At 36.7% G+C, this 21,167-nt stretch overlaps 1 protein-coding gene across 5 annotated transcripts in view; it reads left to right on the top strand.

Annotated features, from left to right (window-relative positions):
• Positions 1–21,167, top strand: part of LOC114031828 (receptor-type tyrosine-protein phosphatase mu) — a 958,139-nt gene that overhangs the window by 554,976 nt on the left and 381,996 nt on the right. For all 5 annotated transcript variants that reach the window (XM_027846963.1, XM_027846964.1, XM_027846965.1 and 2 more), the window contains exons 12-13: positions 15,536–15,809; positions 18,913–18,949. In XM_027846963.1, the coding sequence (XP_027702764.1) occupies positions 15,536–15,809; positions 18,913–18,949 (311 nt within the window). The remainder of the gene's footprint in view (positions 1–15,535; positions 15,810–18,912; positions 18,950–21,167) is intronic.

Raw genomic sequence — 21,167 nt, forward strand, 5'->3', positions numbered from 1 at the left:
TTTTGTTTTGCATGTAGATGAGAACATGTTGCTTACTGTCTTCCCCACTCCCATTTCTCCTGATTTTAAGAATTTTTTTTCATGTATGTTCTTGCTTCCCCTGAAGAGATAAATGAGTTGGTAATAGAGTTTGCTCAGCCTGTCATCTCTTTGACTGGGCTCTTTATGCTGTGTGGTCCCTTAGACCAGAGCCACATAGGCAGCCAATGCTGACTGCTTTCTTTGCTTTGGAGAACCAGCAGAAGAAGCTCAGTGACTTAGTGGTTAGAGTGCTGGGCCTGGAGTCAGGAAGACTCATCTTCATGAGTTCAAATGTGGCCTCAGACACTTACTGGCTGTGTGACCCTGGATAAGTCACTTAAGCTTGTTTGCCTCAGTTTCCTCATCTGTAAAATGAGCTGGAAAAGGAAATGGCAAAGCACTCTAGTATCTTCACCAATAAAACCCCAGATGGGGTCATGAAGACTTGGACATGAGTGAAAAATGACCCTGCAGCAACAACAGACATGGCCATTCCTAGGGGAATTGTGGCCTGGTAGAAATCACAACCTGCTCCATCATTTACTTAGGGTAAAATCAGATTCCATGGGTTCAAACCCATTAAAATAATAAAATCAAGATAAAATGACTATTAGTGAGTTAATGAAAAAACATTTGGTAAATATTTACTAAGCAGGTGGCAGACATTGTGTTAGGCAACCATGTTAAACAAATATAAAAATGGGTCATAGTACTTGCCTTTCAGGAGGTTATATTTTAATGGGGGAAGGCAATCTATGCAGATGAATGATGGCCAGGGCAGTGTCAAGATTCATGAGAATGTTTTGTTGATCCCCAGAGCAGTCAGGTGAAATGCAGTTTCTAGAATTAACGGAAATATTGCTTTGATTCCTAGGTCCAAAGCAACAGGTGCAAAGGGGGTGAGAAGAGGGAGGGCCCCCGTGGCTGCAGAGAGAAGGCCTGGTTAAATGGATGGATTTGATGTGAAGGTGAAGCATGGCCTGAGGTTTGGGGCCAGGTAGATCAATATAGTCATCAAAGAAAGAAAACTTACAAAAGGGAAGCAGACAGCTTGAGGGACATGAGTAAAAGTGTATGAGGAAATTGAATTCATCAAACATTCAGTAGCCCACTATGTATAGGATACTATATGGAGGAAACAAAAATGGGTAAGACACAATTCCTTCCTTCAGGAAACTTAGAGTTTTGTAGGAGCAATTATTCAGTTCAATTCAATAAGCATTTATTACTCTTACTAAACGTGAGACATCATACTAGGCACCAGGTGTAGCGTTTTTGTTCAGCTATTTTCAGTTGTGTCTGACACTTTGTGACTCCATTTGGGGTTTTCGTAGCAAAGATATTGGAGTGGTTTTTCATTTCCTTCTGCAGCTGGCAAACAGGATTAAGTGACTTTCCCAGGGTCACATAGCCAGGTAAGTGTCTGAGGCTGGATTTGAATTTATGTCTTTCTGACTCCAGGGCTGGTGCTCTATCCACTGTGCCACCTTGCTGCCTCTAAGGGTAAAAATAAACATAAAAAATAGTCCAGGGGGAAACTAGGTGGCTCAGTGGATAGAGCATTGGCCCTGGATTCAGGAGGACCTGAGTTCGAATGTGGCCTCAGACACAGAATACTCACCAGCTATGTAAGTCTGGGCAAATCACTTAACCCCAATTGCCTCACCAAAACAAAACAAAAACAAAAACAAAAACAAAATAGTCCATAACCTCCAGGAGCCCACGTTATATTGGGGGAATAAAATAGGTACATTGATAATGAAATACAAATATGTACATTGATCATCAAATACAGGATAACCTGAGGAGGAAGAGAGTCCTGACAAGAGGAAAGGCTTCCCTCAGGAGATCCCACCTTAGCTGAACCTTCAAAGAAGCTAAGGCTTCTAAGCGGCAGAGGTGATAAAAGTGAATTCCAGGCATGGGGGACAGTCTGTAGAGAGGTAGAGAGGTAAGAGATGTAATGCTGAGGTTGGGGAATGGCAAATAGATACATTTGACTGGAATATAGTGTGATGTAAAGTGAAGTAAGACTGGAAAGGAGACCTAGTGCCAGACTGTGAAGGGTTGTAAATAATAAGCTGAAGAGTTTCTGTTTTATCCTGGAAGCAGTAGGGAACCAGTTCTTTAGCAATGGAGTAGCAGATGAGAGGCTGCTAGATTGCACAATGGATAGAGTGCTGGATTTAAAGTCAAGAAGAATCATCTTCATCAGTTCAAATCTAGCTTCAGACCTTACTGGCTGTGTGACCCTGGGCAAGTCACTTAACCCTGTTTGCCTCAGTTTCCTCATCTGTAAAATGTGCTGGAAAAGGAAATGGCAAACCACTCCAGGATCTTTGCCAAGAAAATCCCAAATGGAGTCACCAAGAGTCAGACATATATGAAGAACAGCAACATAATGATACATATGCTGTAGGCATATGTTAGGTAGGTTATGTATAGGTAGGTTATTTTGCGTATTGTATGGAAGAAGGATTAGAGAAGAGGAGAGAGTATAATAACTAAAACCTGTAAATAACTAAACTACTAAGCATTCTGAAATTCGCTTTGCCTTGATGATGTTAGCAGTTTAGGGGCTTACTGTGTCTGTAGTACATACCCTGTGATACGTATGTGTATGTATACAGATTTCCAGTGTCTTAAAGGAGAATATGCGTCTCCTCTCTCTCTAATTGCTTGTTCAGGTCATTGGCCCAACACTGGTCTCCCCAAACATAGGGCACGAGGCCATAACTTTGACTTACTACCCTAGGACTGGCTCTTCCACACAGTCTACCCAGTGGTATGGTAATGGAGTGAGAAACATACCTCACTTCCATTGGGCTGAAGGGACTAACAATCCATTCTATCTCCCATTAATGGGAATCTTTGGAGCCTTCCCTGGATAGTTAGTAGCCTACTTAGAAAAAAAACCAAGGATATGTGGTTCAGAGATGACTATAGCCCATTCAGTGTGTCTTGGGTATCATATTCCTATTTTTGCTAATTGACTGGGAACTATTTTAGAGAGCACACTGTAATTATAGTGTCTGACCTTTGATTATAATTTTCAATGCCCATGTGTTTATGTTATGGAATTGTGATGATTAAATTATGTTGACTTCTGGGAGAAAATTAAAAATCATGGGGGGGATGGGAAAAAGCCTTTCAACTAGTTAAGAGTAAAAATCGCCCAGAAAGATGTGCCATTGAGGACTAATTTCCTTGAAATTCTGTGCCTGTTGTGAAGATTAATAACAGGTGGCCTTTTAGGGAGCTCCCAGCCTGAGTCTAATGTTCTGGTTGTTCTTTTATTATCCCAAACCTCCATAACTAAAGGATTTTTTTCACCCTGCCCTTTGTTCACAATATGGGACTGTAATTGAGTTCATATTTCTCACCCAACCTTTCAGCTGTAATTAATATTTTATTATACCAGATTTTATCACTAAATAGCAGAGCAGCAGGGTATTGAGTTACATGTGCACATACACACACACACACACGCACACATACACACACACACACAAAGAGCAGTAGTGACTTATTGATGCCAAACAAGTTCCTTGTAATGAGTTATGGTTGAGAGAACACAGAATGCATTTATGGTACCCAACAAATATCCCAAAGTAATTTATGGCCGATCATATCTTGATCAGACCAGGACAAAAAGAAATTAAAGTTTTTAAAACAAAATATTTAATTCTCTGAATCTATTTATGATATGCAGTGTATGTTACCAAATGCCCATTGTCTTTGTTATTATCAGTTTTCATAATGTCATTTTATGAACAAGACTATGTTCGGTCAGCTACTTTGGGTGCTGAGAATCACATGAAATTATCCAAGGACTGTTCGCTGTGAATATTCTGGAGGGTGACGGAGACATTGAGTCTTCCCATTAGAGCTGTCTTTGAGCTAGTGTCAATTTGAAAGCTTTCATTCCACAGAACTCCACTGAGTTTAAATTTGTTGTGTTTTTATTAGGCCATTTTGAACAATGGAGTGTAATCTCAGTAAAGAATCTTGCAAAGACTTGTATAAATGGTATCTCTGAGTGATGGAGTAAAACAGCAGACAAAATGAAGTGTATTTTATTGCTTAAAGTGTAACAACTTGGTATTAAGCCATCTTCATTATGAATCCATCTTTCATGGTTTGGGATTTATTTAGATTTTTAACCTAGCAAAGATTTATTTAGATCTTCAACCCAGCAAAAATATTAACAAATTAATATTACTGTCTCCTGTGTCTGCTTTTTCTTTTCCTTACCATGGAAATGATGAGTTGCACCAAAAAGTCAAATCAAGGTAGAAGTCATAATTAGGAGCTCTGGACTTGAAAACATTGCAAAATCTTTGAAATTTTCACCAATAACACTTACTCTAAAATGGTTGGAATCAGGCTACCACATGAGTTAAATTAAGAATTTCACATAAAGATGAATGAGTAGATCACACGATCATAGTTGTATATGATTGTGTATATAATTCTACTTGATATCCTCAGAGGATATCAAGTAGAATCTTCTCAACTTAACATTGAGGAAACTGAGGATCAAGAATATAAAGGGACTTACATAGGACAAGACCATGTAAGATGTAAGTGTGGGAGGTGAGATCTGAACCCAAGACCTCTAAATCTGGAGCAAGTGCCTCTCAGGAAAATTAAAAATAAAACAAATCAACAGCAAGTTTCATCTCAGAGTTAAGAAGAACTGAACACTTTATAACATATTTGAACTCCCAACTTTCAGAAAATCATATGGAAAGATTTTCAGATGTTCTTTCCTGGGCTTTACTTCATATGCCATTCTATATAAATGTAGATTTCCTATTTTGCTTGTAAAGGCCTTAGAGTTTTGTTGCAGGAAAGCCTAGCATAAATTAAACTTTAAATTAAATTTCATTCCACAAGAAAGTCCTGTTGTAGTTTTGTCCTATTTCTGGCAGATTTGTCCTCAGTGTGGATTGTATTTTAATATTGCAGGTGCTGTAGGAAGATTTTATATTAATTGAAATACTGAAATTGTGATGGAAAAGGAAGAGTACAACTTTAAACAAAGGAACTATGAGTAATACATTAGAAGAATAATCGAATTTTAATTCAGTACTTGATCAGCTCACTACGCAAGACACTCCTCTTCAGTTTTCAGTACTGAAAAATTTGCTGTTTTATTGTTTTTAAAGAAAAGGCATTCAAATGATGAGATTTTGGAAGCTGGTTTTGAGGTTATAATTGCAGTTGGAAAGGTTTCATGAAATTAATTAGTGAGATGATCTCATTTTTATAAATGAAAAACACATCAATCATAAAGTTCTGTCAGGTTACCATTGACCTAAGTGCTAATAATGTGTTAATTTACATTAAGGTGACAGCAGTGTGTGGCAATTGGGTGGCAGATAGGATTTAGCTATTTTTCATTAGCACTTGGACTTTGATAAAGGGGAACAGAAAAGAGCTGCTTGACCTTTCAGTGCTTAAATTATTAAAGAGCAAATAGGTTTGAGGTCTGGATGCTTGCAAATCTAATTTGTCTTGCGGAGCAAGGATGAAAAGACATTTTGGGTTTGAAATTGCTCCAGTCAACTTAGCTCTCTCTTTAAGGTATCTGAAGATGAATAGATGGGAGCCATTTGAAATGTAACATACATGGAGTAGTGTATGTAGTAGAACTAATATCAGCTTGCTGGGACAAAGGCATGTTTAAAGGATAATTTTATCCCTAAAATATATATGAATTCTTAAAATTATTGCTCCTTGGAAAATAATGGAGTTTTTGTTTTCACAAGTATCCACTTGATTGAAATAATATTGCTTGTGCTTTTTTTCTTCATTTAACAAGAAAGTCTAAGGTGTCCTAGTTATAATTTTGTCTTTGAATTGGCACCATGCAGTCATGTTTGTTGTTGTTTTTTGTTTGTTTGTTTTTCTAATTCCATTTCTAGACTACCTAGATTTTGGATTATCTGTGGCAAATTCTAAATGTCATGCTGGCTTCCTTCCACAATTCAATGTATGCCTGTCCTCTTAATCGTAAGACCAAAGGATTTAGAACTAGAAAATCACCTTAAATTAATAAGTTAATCAAAAATCATTTATTAAAGCACCTTCTTTGTGCTACCAGGGGTAGAGCCTCAAGGCCACATGTGGTCTTCTAGGTCCTCAAGTGCAGCCCTTTGACTGAATCCAAACTTTGCAGAACAAATCCTTTTATTAAGGGGATTTGTTGCACTGTACTAGACACTGAGAATATGAAAATTAAAAGGAAAGAACCTCTGCCCTCGAAGATCTTACATTCTGTTGGGGAGAGGCAACATTTATATATCTATATCTACATCTAAATCTATATCTGTGTATATAGCTAGCTAGATATATAGATAAGTACATATAAAACAGAAGATGATGTAATTGGTGAGGATACTGGTAGTTGTGGGTAATCAGGAAGGCTTCTTGTGCATGTCAGGCATGGAATATGGCTAGTGCAAAGAAACACACAGGAAATGGAACATATTATATGAGGAACAGTAAGAATGCTGCTAGGGTGCAGAAAGGAGTATAATGTTTAATAAAACTTGAAAGGTAGTTGGTTTCAGGTTGTGTGTGTTTAAATACCAGAGGTGTTTATATATGGGGCATCCTGAAAGTCTTAATGCAGTTTTAAGCCACTGGAGTTTATTGAGTGGAGGAGTGATATGGTTATCCCCATGCTTTAGGAAAATCACTTTGACAGCTCTGTTGAGGATGGATTGGAATAGAGAGAACCTTTAGGCAGACAAATAGATTAGAAGGCTAATGTATTAGTCCAGGTAAAAGATGGTGAGGGCCTGAACTAGAGTGCTGGCTTTGTGACAAGACAAGGTAGATGCAAGTGAGAAGTATTTTGGAGGTAGAAACAATGGGGTCCGGGGAAAAAATCAGTTAATTCCCACTCTTAATTTTACCAATGAGGAAACTAAAGGCAGAAAGCTCAAGAATATGCCCAAAAATACAGGCCATAGGATAACAGAATTTAAAACTAGAAGGGAGTTTAGAGTTCATATCTTACAATGCTCTCATTTTACAGATGAACAAGTTAGCCTAAAGAGGTAATATGGCTTGCCCCAAGTGATACAGATAGTAGATACCAGAGCTAGCATTGCACAGATTAACATAAGAGAAAAGAGAATTTAAATAACCCTATCTTAGAAAAAAAAACTGAACAAGTCATAAATGAACTCCCTAAGAAAAAAATCCCCAGGACAAGATGGATTTACAAGTGAATTCTACCAAACATTTGAAGAATGATTAATCCCAATACTACATAAACTATTTGGGAAAAAAAAAGTAAAAAAAAAGGAGTCCTACCAAATTCCCTTTGTAACACAAATATGTTTTTGATACCTAAACCAGGGAAGCCAAAAACAGAGAAAAACTATAGATAAATTTCCTTAATGAATATCAATGCAAAAAAATTTTAAATAAAATACTGAGAAGGAGATTATAGCAGTCTATCACAAAGAGCATACATTATGACCAGGTGGAATTTATATCTGTAATGAAGGGCTGGTTCAAAATTAGGAAAACCATTATCATAATTAGCTATGTCATTAACAAAACAATGAAAATCATAATATTATGTCAACAGATGCAGAAAAAGCCTTTGACATGTTGTGATGACCATTCCTATTTAAAAACACTAGAAAGGATAGGAATCAATGGAGCCTTTCTCAAAATAATAAGTAGTATCTATCTAAAACCATAAGCAAGCATTATTTGTAATGGGGATAAGCTAGAAGCCTTCCTAATAAGATCAGGGTGAAACAAGGATGCTCATTATCACCACTGTTATTCAATATTGTACTAGAAATGCTAGCTAAAAAAAGAAATTGAGGGAATAAAAATAGGCATTGAGGGAACAATCCCTCTTTGCAGATGATATGAAGGCATACTTAGAGAACCCTAGAGAATCAACTAAAAAACTAGTTCAAACAATTAACTACATCAGTAAAGTTGCAGGATATAGGATAAACTCACATAAATCATCAGCATTTCTATATATTACCAACGATAGAAAGAGAAATTCCATTTAAAGTAACTGCAGACAATACAAAATACTTTGGGAGTCTACCTGCAAAGAAAAAACCAAGAACAATTAGAAAGATGTTTTTCATACAAATACAGCTGTAAACAATTGGAAAAACTATTCATTGCTCATGGGTAGACCATGCAAACTAATAAAAATAACAATTCTACCTAAGTTAATTTACTCATTCAGTGTTACATAACTCAAACTAAGAAAAATTATTTTTAGAGCTAGAAAAATTAGTAACAGAATTCATTTAGAAGAACAAAAGATCAAGAAAATCAAAAGAAACCATGAAAAAAAATTGTGAAGGAAGGAAGCCAAGCAGTGTCAAATTTCAAACTATATTACCAAGTGGTAATCATCAAAACAATCTGGTACTGGCTAAGAAATAGAGTGGTTGATCAGTGGAATAGACTAACTACATAATACGCAGTTGTAAATAACTGTAGTAACTTAATATATGATAATCCCAAATATCCAAGCTTTAAGGCTAGAGCTCACCATTTGACAATAATTGCTAGGAAAACTGGAAAGCAGTTTGGCAGAAACTAGGCATAGACCAACATCTTACACTATATACCAAATTAAGGCCAAAGTGGATAAATGATTTTAGACATAAAGTAAATTAGTAGAGCACTGAAAAATATACCTGTCAGATTTATGGATAAGGGAAGAGTTTATGACCAAACAAGAGAAAGAGGAGATTGTGGGAAGTAAAATAGATCATTTTGATTACATCAAATTAGGGAGGAAAAAACTTTTGTACAAAGGAAATTAATGCAGCCAAAATTGGAAGGAGAACAGGAAATTGGAGGGAAAATTTACAGCAAGTTTCTCTGATCATGGTCTCATTTCTCAAATATATAAGATAGTTGATCCAAATTATATAAATGAGTACCGTTCTTCAGTTGATAAATGGTAAAAGGACATGAACACGAAGTTTTCAGGGGAAAAAAAGCTATTAATAATCAAATGGAAAAATGCTCTAAATCACTATTGATTTGAGAAATACTAATTGAAACAACTCTGAGGTACCACCTCACACCTATCAGGTTGGCTAACATGATAGACAAGAAAAATGAAAAATGCTGGAAGGGATGTGGAAAAATAAGGATACTAATGAACTATTGTTGAAGTTGTGAACTTGTCCAACCATTCTGGAGAGCAATTTGGAACTATGCCCAAAGAGTTATAAAATTGTGTATACCCTTTGACCTAGTAATACTACTACTAGATCTGTATCTCAAAGAGATAAAAGAAAAGGAAAAATGAACCTATTTGTACAAAAATATTTACAGCAGCTCTTTATATGTTGTCAAAGAATTGGAAATCAAGGGGATGTTCATCAATTGGGGAATGGCTGAGTAAGTTGCAGTTTATGATTGTGATAGAATGCTATTGTGCTATAAGAAATGATGAGCAGGATGGTTTCAGGAAAACCTGGGAAGACTAATATGAACTCATGCAAATTGAAGTGAGCAGAACCAGGAAAACATTATACACAGTAATCACAATTTTGTAAGAATGATCAACTGTGAAAGACAAGGCAGTGATAAGGGAGGGAGAGAATTTGGAACTCAAAATTTTTTAAAATGAATATTAAAATGTTTACATGTAATTGGGAAATACTTAATATATATATATATATTTAAAGGGCTTACTATGTGCTAGCTTATACAAAATTTAAAATTTTTCGTCCTTTTATTTTCTCAAAAGTTGCACTAATTTTCAACTGATATAAAGAGGTTAGTTCAGAGGAATTGGAATCCTGAATCTGCAGCTTCTAGATCTAGTGAGTCACCATCTTCCTTCTATATATTACAGTAGGGCTAATCCTTTCCTTCTCTTTACTCCTCTTTTTTGGGGACGGGGGGAATATGGAGGAACATATTTGGGTTTTTTGCTATTTTCTAGTGCTCTTCTTTTCTGGATTAATGGATTGCACTTTTCCCAGCTGTGCCTGGTACATAGTGTCTGTACTTATTGATTCATTGATTTTTTTTTTATCTTAAAAAGTATCCAACCTCAGGTGACAGTTATCTCTAGCTAGATTTTAAACTATAGTGGGAGATTCTAAGAGAAGACAGAATGAGCTCCTTTTCATTCTCCTGATATCTTATTGAAGGGCTCCTATCATCATCATCATCCTCATCATCATAGCTAGCATACACATAGCACCTACTATGTGTCAGCCATTGTGCTAAGTACCTTACAACTATTTTTTCATTTGGTCCTCGCAACCACTCTGAGAGGTGGGTGTTATTATTGTCCCCATTTTACAGTTGAGGAATCTTGCCCAAGGTTTCACAGTTAGTATCTGAGGCCATATTTAAACTAAGATCTTCCTGACTTAAGGGGCCCAATATTCTATCCTCTGTGCCACCTAGATGCCTTTCAGCTCTAAGTCCTGTGTCACAGTATTGTTAGATCCTTCCTTTTAGTCCTCCAGGCAACCTTCCTGTCACTTTCTCCTCTCAATATGAGGTCACCAACAAAGCTGAAGGGCCCCTAGGATAGCTTAATGTGTCTGGTCTCCACATTTAGAAGCAGCTCTCTCCAGTCTCCCACTTATATCATTAACTCTTTGTTAAGACACTGAATTTAAGATTTTGTAATATGAATTTTGGCTCTCCAAGAATGCATTTTCCATCCAGCTGCCCCTTGAGATATTGAATGGTAGCAGATCTGCCCATACTTTGAACTCCACAAAGTTCAAACCCTATGACTTTCAGTGGAGTTTTTGGGTATGTGAATATCTGTCATAGCCTTCCATATAACATTAAAGGCGTTATTTGGCCAAATATGACCACCAGGTGTGTTGGCAAATTAATTATTTCATCCAAATTTTCCCCATAAGTCCTGCTATTTAGGGCATTGTGATGTGGTTTCAATGACTGATTGTTATTGGTATTGTGGAGACACTCCCCAGTCTCAGCTGGCTTCCTAATTTCTTAGCACGATTACAGAAAACCCAAGTACACATATCTATGTTTTGACCCATTCCAACAACAACAGTTGCCTCTAAGTCTACACTCTAGGGCAAAACATCTCCCAGTATATTTTTGATCCCTGGTAGATGAATTGGCTGGAAGAAAAAGCACAGGAAAGCAAGCACCAAGTGGGCATAATGCCTAGATGATAAGATGTGCACATGCTTATTTTAATATGTAAAATGTGTATGGCCAGTGAGAATCTGATATGCCCTTCCAGATAAATCTGCCATTTTTCTAGGGCCATCTTAGTTACTGATAATTCTATATCCATCTCTTTGTAATTTCTTTTCATGGCTGTTAACTGTCGTGAACAGTAGTCATTAAGCAGTAATAGTTTCAGTTAGGTGGCACAGTGGATAGAGCACTGGGCTGAAAATCAGGAAGACTCATCTTTCTGAGTTCACATCTGGCCTCAGACACTTAATAGCTAGCTGTGTGAACTTGGGCAAGTCATTTAACCCTGTTTTCCTTAGTTCTTCATCTGTAAAATGGTCCTGAGAAGTCAATGACAAACCATTATAGTATCTTTGCCAAGAAAACCCCAAATGGGGTAACAAAGAGTCAGACGTGGCTGAAACAACTCAACAACAACAACAACAATAACAAAAGTTTCAGATTTAGTTTCTCCCTTGAAGTAGGGCTATATGTGATGAATTAGTTTCTATAGCAAATAAGATTTTACCATTAAAGTGCTATAATGGGGGGCTGTCTTAAATGTTTGCTTTAGTTCTCATTGAAATATGAGCAGTTCTCTGTTAGTCAGGTCCAGGGTTCCATCAGTCATAAGTTCTGGGTTAAATTGTTGAAAGAAGTTGATATTTCAAAAAAGAAAATTGGAAAGCTTTCACCTTAGGAGAGAACGGGTTATCAACCATTACCACAATATCCCCATGTGTTGTGAATGAATTTTTAGTCTGTATGGTCCTAAAATGAACCCCATGAATGCTACTTGAGCTAGTTATCTGTTTTACAATATAAACCGTGGTGACACAACAAAGTTAATTATTAAAGTTGAACTTTCTTAGGATACATGGTTCTGTTCATGGCATAAAAATATCAAAATGCCAATGAGGTAAAGGAAGGACATTGTTAATTAAGTCCTGAAGTTTTGCCCAGATATTGGCTAGCCCCCAAGGAATAGCCTGATATTTAGTGTCCAAATCTAGTGCTGAAGGCCACTTTCCACTCATTCCTAATTTTTATAAGGTGATAACCATCCCCTCCCTTCCTGGTTCATAAATCTAGTTAAGAATAAATGTAGGTTCTGTGGACCGTTTCCAGGATATCTACAATACAAGTAGGAGATACAAATTCTTTATACTTATATCTTGGGTACATATAGTCACTGAAGGAGTATACCATACCCTACCACCTTTTGTAAACAAAAAACACAAAGGTGCTTCCTGTCAATGAATGAAATGTTAAGATAAAATCACATTTTCTTGGATAGATCCCCACAATTTTCAATTCTCTTTATCAGTTAGTACATAAATCTTCCCATAATATGGAAAGTTTCCCAGGAAGTAAATTTGGTGGGAAAATTGAACTCCATTGGTTAGCTCCCTTCTGATAAATCCCATTCCAGTGATATCTCAGTCCTCAGCTCCTGAATTTTGGTAGCTACCTCTGAAGTATGTCCAAGAATAACACAGTGTGAGATGCCATCTAGCATTTATTATCTGTGTGACCCTAAGCAAGTCACTTTGTGGATCTCAGTATCCTCATCTGTAAAATTAAAGGGTCAAAATATAAGCCCTATAAATTCTCCTTCAGCTCTAAATCTTTGATCGTTTGATCCTAGAAGCTCATGTGTCCTTCATGCTTAATTTGATTGACAATAACAACAGCAACAATAATAAATAGCTAGCATTTATATGTTTTGAAGTTTGCAAAGTGCTATACATCTTATCTCATTTGATCCTAATGACAACCTGAGGAGGTTAGGTACTATTATCATCTCCATTTTACAGGTGAGGAAACTGAGGTAGAGGTTAAGTGTTCAAAAGTCAAATAGCTAGAAGGTATCTGAGATGGAATTTAATCTCAGGTCTTTTCTGATTCCAAGTCCATTACTCATTATACCTATTGTATTACGTGCAGCTAGAGCTGATAGGTAATATTTGAATAAGACTTTTAAGGTCTGTAAAGCATTTTATAAATATTATCTCATTTTATCCTCATGATAATCCTGGAAGGTATGAGCTAGTCTTCTCCCTGGTTAACATATGAGGAAAATAAGGCAGTGGTTAAGTGACTTGTCCTGGGTTACACAGCCAGTGAGTATCTAAGGAAAGATAGGAACCCAGGTCTTCCTGACTCTTGGTCCAGCACTCTATTCTCTGAGCTACCTTCAAAAGAATGGGCCAACTTTGATAGTCATATACCAAAATTAGAAGAACATGGAACATATTACCTATCAGACTCATGGATAGGAGAATAATATGTGAAGAAACAAGAGATAGAGAGCATTGTTGAGTTGTAAAAGGGATAATCTCGATTATTTTAAATTTAAAATTTCTTGTATAAATAAAACCAGTGCAGCCAAGATTAGAAGGAAAGCAGAAAACTGGGGGAAGAGACTTTCACAGATAATCTCTCAGAAAAGGGTCTCATTTCTCAACTAGATGGAGAACTTTGTCGAATTTATAAGAGTATGAGTCATACCCCAATTAATGAATGGTCAAGGGATATGAACAGGCAGTTTTTCAATGAAGAAATGAAGATTATATATAATCATATGAGAAAAATGCTTTAAATCATTATTGATTAGAGAAAATCAAATTAGAACAACTTTAAGTTGTTATCTTACACCTATCAGATTTGCTAAAATTATAGATCCTCTTCAATTGGGGAATGGATAAACAAGCTGTGGTATAAGATTGTGATGGAATACTGTTATGATATAAGAAATGATGAGTTGTTTGATTTAGAAAAACATGGAAAGACTTGGACCTATGAAGGAAGATGCTATCCAGATCCAGAGAAAGGACTGACATAGGAATATGCATAGTATGGTCTTACATATATGTGTATGTGTATATGTTTATAAATATGTGTGTATATGTATATATATATATACACACACATATATTCATGTTCCGCCAAGTATATGGAAAACAGCATTTATTTAGTTTGTTCTCATAAATACTAATAAGCTCTTCCTCATTTGAAAGAAAAATGATACCTAATAGATGTTACCGAATAATTAGATAATAGATAATTAATAGATAATAATAATAGATAAAATAGATCATAAATTACTTAATAGATAATACTTTATAATTCTTTAACAAAAGGACATGTTTTTATTTGGGAATGATCAATGGACTTTCTTTCAGTGGCAAAAAGAAAGGGAAAGATCCATAAGGTCTAAATTTGAATCCTGGCTCTGATACCTATTGGCTGTGTGATCATGGACAAACCTTCTTGTCCCAGTGAGCCCCTAAGCCTCTATTTCTTCATCTATACTTTTCTCTGACACTTAGTTTGATCCATGATATCACTGATAAACATTCTCTTCATTGCTTCAAATTACAACCCATCTGATACAGATTACAACTCATTCTTGCCCTCTTATCCTGAGTAAGTCTTACCTATAATTTTTCCATAGGTCCTCCAGAGAGCATCAGTATGATGGGATGGTGGCCTTCATAAGGTCTTGCAGGGAGAGTTGAAAGACATTCCATCCCTCCCATTTTGAAAATGAGGAAATTAAAACAGAGAGAGATGAACTTGGAGTCAGGAAGACCAGCATTCACATCTGGTTCCAGACTTTTACTAGCTGTGTGACCCTGCGCAAATCACTTAACCTTTATCTGGCTCAGTTTTCTTATCTGTAAATGGGGATCATAATAGCACCTTCCTTCTAAGGTTGTTGTAGGATTAAATGAGATAATATCTGTAAAGTACTTTACAAACCTCAGAACACTATATGAATGTTATCACCATCATCACCATCAAAGTCTTTCAACAACCACTCTTTTTTTTTTAAGTAACTAAAGTCCTTGATAATATCTTTCATACAACTCCTCAGGCTAGCTGTCATCATTGGGGATAATGCTGCAGCCTACTTGGGCTTACCACTTGAACTGCCAATCATCTGTGGGGTCATTTGTTATTTTGATCTACCTGAGATTATGATAATACCCTTTAACCTCACCCCAGCTGCATGATCAGGATAATAACCCTTGCACTACTTATCTCAAAGGATTGTTGTGAGGAAAGCATGTTGTAAATCTTAGGACACTATAGGAAAGCATGGATGTCATTTTTTTCCACCACTAACCTCCCAGACTTCAGTACTTAATTGCCTTTATCCGGCGTTTTCTGTGATTTGCACGTTCCAGGATACTGTGCAGTGAGAAATGGAGTCGTGGTAGCCTCAGTCAGACGTCATTAAAAAAACCCTCAGTATTACAGATCTAGGATATGAGAACTCACTGCCTTTGATTTTTCTCTTCTCCTTCCTTAGTGTTTACCAAATAGTGGTTGAAGAAGAAAGCCCTCGTAGAACTAAAAAGACGACGGAAATACTGAAATGCTACCCCGTGCCAATTCACTTCCAGAATGCTTCGGTCCTCAACTCTCCATATTATTTTGCTGCCGAGTTTCCAGCAAACAGCCTCCAGGCTGCTCAGCCCTTTACAATTGGTGACAATAGAACATACAATGGCTACTGGAACACTCCTCTTCTCCCCCACAAAAGCTACAGAATTTATTTTCAAGCTGCTAGTAGAGCCAATGGGGTAAGTGTTACATGTGGCTAATCAATCAATATTTATTAAGCTCCTGCTATGTCCCAGACACTGGTCCAAGGCCGGGGCGTGCAAAAAAGAGGCAAAAGAACAATCCCTGCCCTCAAGGACCTTACAAGCTATTCGGGGGACAAACATGAAAACAAATATATACTGAACAAGATGTGTGTGTGTGCGCATGCATGTATGTGTATACATGTAGGTATATATGTAGGTATATTATATAGGACACATGCAATATGGCACACATATAATGTGATATATGTATCTTCTATGGCATATATGGTGTATGACACCTATATATATGATGAATAGGAAATAATTAACAGAGGAAATGCACTGGAATTAAGAGAGATTGGGGAAAGCTTCTTGTAGAAGATGTGATTTTAGTTGTTATTTAAAGGAAGCCAGGGAGGTCAGTAGTCAGAATGGAGGAGGGAGAGTGTTCCGGGCATGGAGGACAGTCAGAAAAAAGGTCCAGAGCTGAGAGATGGAGCTTGTTAATCATGTAACAACATTGAGGCCACTGTCCCTGGATTGAAGTTGGGGGAATAAGGTGTAAGAAGAGTGGAAAGTTAGGAAGGAGGATGGGTTATGAAGGGTTCTGAGTGCCAAACAGAACATTTGGTATTTGTTTTTGGAGACAATAGTCAGCTATGCCATTTCTATCATATTCACTTCATTCAGATCGCTTAGGTGGTAACAAAGTCATGATTATTAGAAAGCAGTAGTTTTCTTACATGGCTTTGAACTAAAAATATGAACTAAGAAGTATCTTTGAGGGAAGGCATATTATCATAATGCTTTAGTTTCATTCAATAGGTATTAATCAGATAATCTATTTTGAGTAGATATTTGAGACTAAGATTTTGTTGTTGTTGGGTTGTTTTTAATCATTTCTGATTCTTCATGACCCCATTGAGGTTTCCTTGACAATGGTTTCGGAACTGTTAGTCATTTCTTTCTCCAACTCACTTGACAGAAGTGGAAACTGAGGCAAAGAGGGTTAAGTGACTTGCTCAAGGTCACCCAGCAAGTAAGTATCTGAGGCCAGATTTGAACTCGGAAAGATGAGTCTTCCTGATTCCAAGCCCAGTGCTCTATCCCCTGTACCACCCAGCTGTCCAAGCTCAAGTCCTCCTTTCTGTATGAGGCCTTTCTCTGTATCCCTTAGTACTTGCTAGTTGTGCCTTCCCTCTGAGAGGTCCTTCTTTGTATCTATCTCCTGTGTCCATGGTTGTTTTGCATTAGAATGTGAGCTTTTTTGTGACCTGGGCTTTGATGTTTGCCTTTCTTTGTATCTCTGACACTTAACAGTGTGCCTGGCACATAATACATAGGACTAACAGTAAATGTTTAATAAACACCTGATGACTGACTCACCATTTCTTGACTACTCTTTCTTATGAAGGGAAGAAAATGACATAATCAGGCACAATCTCTGTCGTCAAAGTGTTTGTAGTCTAGAAGAAGGACTTTAAAGTGCTATGAGATCAAATGATTGAAAAATCATTTCCATTTGTACATGTGTTTCCAAAAGTTGATTTGTAATGACTTCTAATGGGCATCTCATCTTTGGCACTCTCACCTCTTAATCTGTTTTTCAGTCAGTTGTCAAAATAATCTCCCTAAAGAATAAATCCCTTGCCATTCCTTTGCTCAAGAAACTTCATTTTCACTTATTTTACATTATTCAACTGCACAAACTCTACATTCCATCCAAACTCTTTTGCTCTTTTTTTTTTTTGCAATTGGGGTTGAGTGACTTGCCCAGGGTCACACAGCTAGTAAGTGACAAGTGTTTGGTCTGAGGCCGGATTTGAACTCGGGTCCTCCTGACTTCAGGGCCGGTGCTCTATCCACTGCGTCACCTAGCTGCCCCCATATTGCTCTTCTTCTAAGTCAGCTTTCTATATCTCACCCCCATGTTTTGCACAGGCTGTACCCTGCTCATCCCAACCCCCCCCACCATCTTAGAATTCATTGCTTCCTTACCTCTACTTCTTAGAATTCATAGTGTTTTTAAGACTCCTGCCATTCTTGACTCTTCCACCCCTCCCAAGTTGTTAGCTCCCTTTCTCCTTTACATTATCATATATAAACTCATGTGTTTACATGTTTCATGGAATAGATGAGACCCTCTTCCAATCTCCTCCTCCATCATAGAATAAACTTACAAAAGGCAGAGATTGCTTCATAGATTTTTTTCTTTCCCCAGTAGCTGATACAACAGTGCCTAGCACATAGTAGGAACTTGATAAATGCATGTGGAGGGAATAAATGAATATATGTTTCTTAGCCTACATCCGAAGTACAACTACAACACACACACACACACACACACACTCTCTCTCTCTCTCGCGCGCGCGCAATTCATTTTCATTTTGATCGTAGTATCTGTCTATTTGGCTTATTTTATCCTAACTCCTTGGTTCTAAAGCAAGTTAAGTTTCCTTTTGCTATGATTGAATTAGGATTCTTTTTTAAAGTGAAAATAGCATCAGTAAGATGGGTTTGGAATTGAAATAAAAACTTTCATAGGGCTCTTGCTGGGCCCATTTTATTCAGTTATTTCTTCCTCAATTTTCTCTCCCCCCCCCCAAAAAAAAATCCTGAGCAGATAGACAAGATTTGCCTGCCTCTCTCAACAGGCTGGAAATTGTTTCTAGTCATCCTAATGGCTCCACTTTGGCGATACATCGAGACTGCAGAATTGTGATTAAAAAAAAAGTCAGATACAGTTCTTTGAGCTGAGATGTGTTCTCTTCTCCAGCCTTGTTTGCACAGGAAGGGAGTGAGAATAGTTAGAGGTCAGTAAAGCTGCAGAAAGATAGCCACACTTTTGTATTTGTTACTTTTCTTTCATCTTTTGAGCCAAAGTTAGGTGAGGTATTTTTTTGTGGTTGTTGTTGCATGTCCTAGTATTTTTAGCCAGGAAGTAAAATTCAGTGCATGTTTTGGAGCCTTCATCTGGTAATCAAAACTTCAAAAACAAGAAGGGCTTGCCTCATGGATAGCTTTTGACTTAAGCTACAGATGGTTTTCTTAGTGAGCTTCTGAGTAGTGACCCCTTTTTCCTCTTTATTTGATACAGGAAACCAAGATTGATTGCGTCAGGGTGGCCACCAAAGGTAGGTTGAAATTCTGAGGTGCTTTTCTGTATCATAGAAACTCTTTTACTGAATATTTTTAAACCACTAGAAATAACAATATTGTGTCATTTAAAATTATTTGATAATACATAGGACTAATGTAATGGAGTCTAGAAATTTTTCTGCAGAAGCATCAGCATTGTTTTTATAACTTGTTTCTAATTTGAGGGCTTTCAAAAATTACAGATTTCTTATTTGTATATCACCTTCATCTCTTGTATCACAAAATTAAAAATAAAAAGAGAGGAAGAGCAATTAACCAAAACAAAACAAAACAAAACACTAAAGCAAACACCCCCGCACCCTGATACATCACCTTATTCTGACAGTATAAGCACATAGGCTCTCACCTCTGCAAAGAAGGGAAGGTAGTGAGTCTATTTTCTCATTTGATGATCATTCTAAAGCTTACCTTGTGAGGTTATTATATGATCTCACTATACTTATTTCTTGTATTTTTTATGTAATAGAATCATAGAGGTATGCCTGGATGCTGCTCATGTGCAAGGTAGTAAAAATTAGCCACTATTTATGAGCACTTATCCAATTATAATTATTCTTAACAGAGAATAAGTAAAATGTTTATGTTGGTGAAGTCAGTATTCCTGGAAACCGTGAAATTCCAGGGTATTATAGTATGGAGTACATGAACTGGACTTAAGATAACCCATACCTAGAATAATGTTTGAAATAGTATTGTTGAGATAGTAAGTTTAGGACTGTTTGGGGTAACACCCCTCCCTTAATTTCTGCAAAGCATTGATAATGGACCAGCTCAACTGATCATTCAAACATAAAAAAACAAAATGTTTTTTTTTTTTTTTGGTTTTATATGTCAAAGAAGTGGCTACATATTAACATGTAATTCAATGCAGTGAAAGTACTGGGGTCCTTAAGAGCCATTTTATAAATGGGTAGTATACTGCTAAAAACTTCATTGAATACCTTAATTTTGAAAGTAATTGACTGTGATGATATATAGTTTATTTGTTGTTTTCAAATATTCCTGGTTGTTTTTTAATATTAATTTTTAATTCTTTCTCTTAATATGAAATCAGCTCTTACACTATTCCCTGTATTTAACATAGGTTCTTGGCTGATGTGCTGACCTTTTTAGGCCTCTAACTTATCTCTACCATGAAACAGAAATTTGTAGATATTCCTTTATCACTTTCTATATCACCCTGTCTAAAAGAATGAAAGTACCTCCTAAAGTGCCAAATGTAGAATAATAAATCACTTTACATTTGAATATCTTTTCTGTTGTTTTTGTTTATTTTTCCAAAACACTCCTATTTCTACTTTCACATTTGATTCTTGCAACAATCCTGCTGGGCAGGCAGCACAGGTGTTATTTTCATCCCTATTTTAAAGATGGGGAAACTGATTCACTGAGAAGTTACCCAAGGTCACACAGCTAGTAATGATTGGAATAAGGAACTGAACCCAGATAGTTTTGACTACCAGTCCAATGTTCTTTCTGTCCTAAATGTGCTGATTTTTCCTAGTTGATTATGGTATTTCTGTGTTCTATTTATTAAGCTTAATTCCCTGCCATATTTACCATGGTAATACTGAACTTTCTGTCATAGTTTTCATTTTGAGAATGATTTGGCAATGTAAGTAACGTTATTGAGGAGGAAATCTGACAGCTTGGCTATTTGCACAACAGATTGTGGTAGTATTTTTCTCCCATCATCTAGGTTTAATCAATGTTGTGGTTTGTTTTACACATCACTAAGGGGTGGTTAGATATCAGTTGACCTCATTGATTAGATAGTCTCCACTCACATTTTGAAGTGATTTGTGAACCTTTACATAGTAACAGACAGTTCTGGTAGCTTCTGCTTGTGAAAGGGGAAGTAAAAAATTAGAATGATCATTCCATTGAGCTATTTGTCGATTATCTTTTCATAAACCCATAGAGCTGGAAACAGCCTTGAGAGATGTCTTGTCTCTAGGCAAAACTAGCACGCTCTTTAAAATCCCCAGAAAAGGAGATGGAGTGGGCTCCTTTTGTAATCTTTCCCAGCTCTTAGAATCATGAAAGTCCTTCATGGTTTTTACTTAAATTCATCTTACTTCAGTGTTAGTCATTCCATCTTGACTTGTACTAAAGAGAAATAGGGCCTAGGAAGAAGGTAGAGAGGCTTTTGGGTCTTCCTAGACTTAAGCTCCTTAACACTGAGAACATATT

Source organism: Vombatus ursinus, unplaced genomic scaffold, assembly GCF_900497805.2.
Source record: "Vombatus ursinus unplaced genomic scaffold, bare-nosed wombat genome assembly UNPS02015255.1, whole genome shotgun sequence".
Classification (NCBI taxonomy): domain Eukaryota; kingdom Metazoa; phylum Chordata; class Mammalia; order Diprotodontia; family Vombatidae; genus Vombatus; species Vombatus ursinus.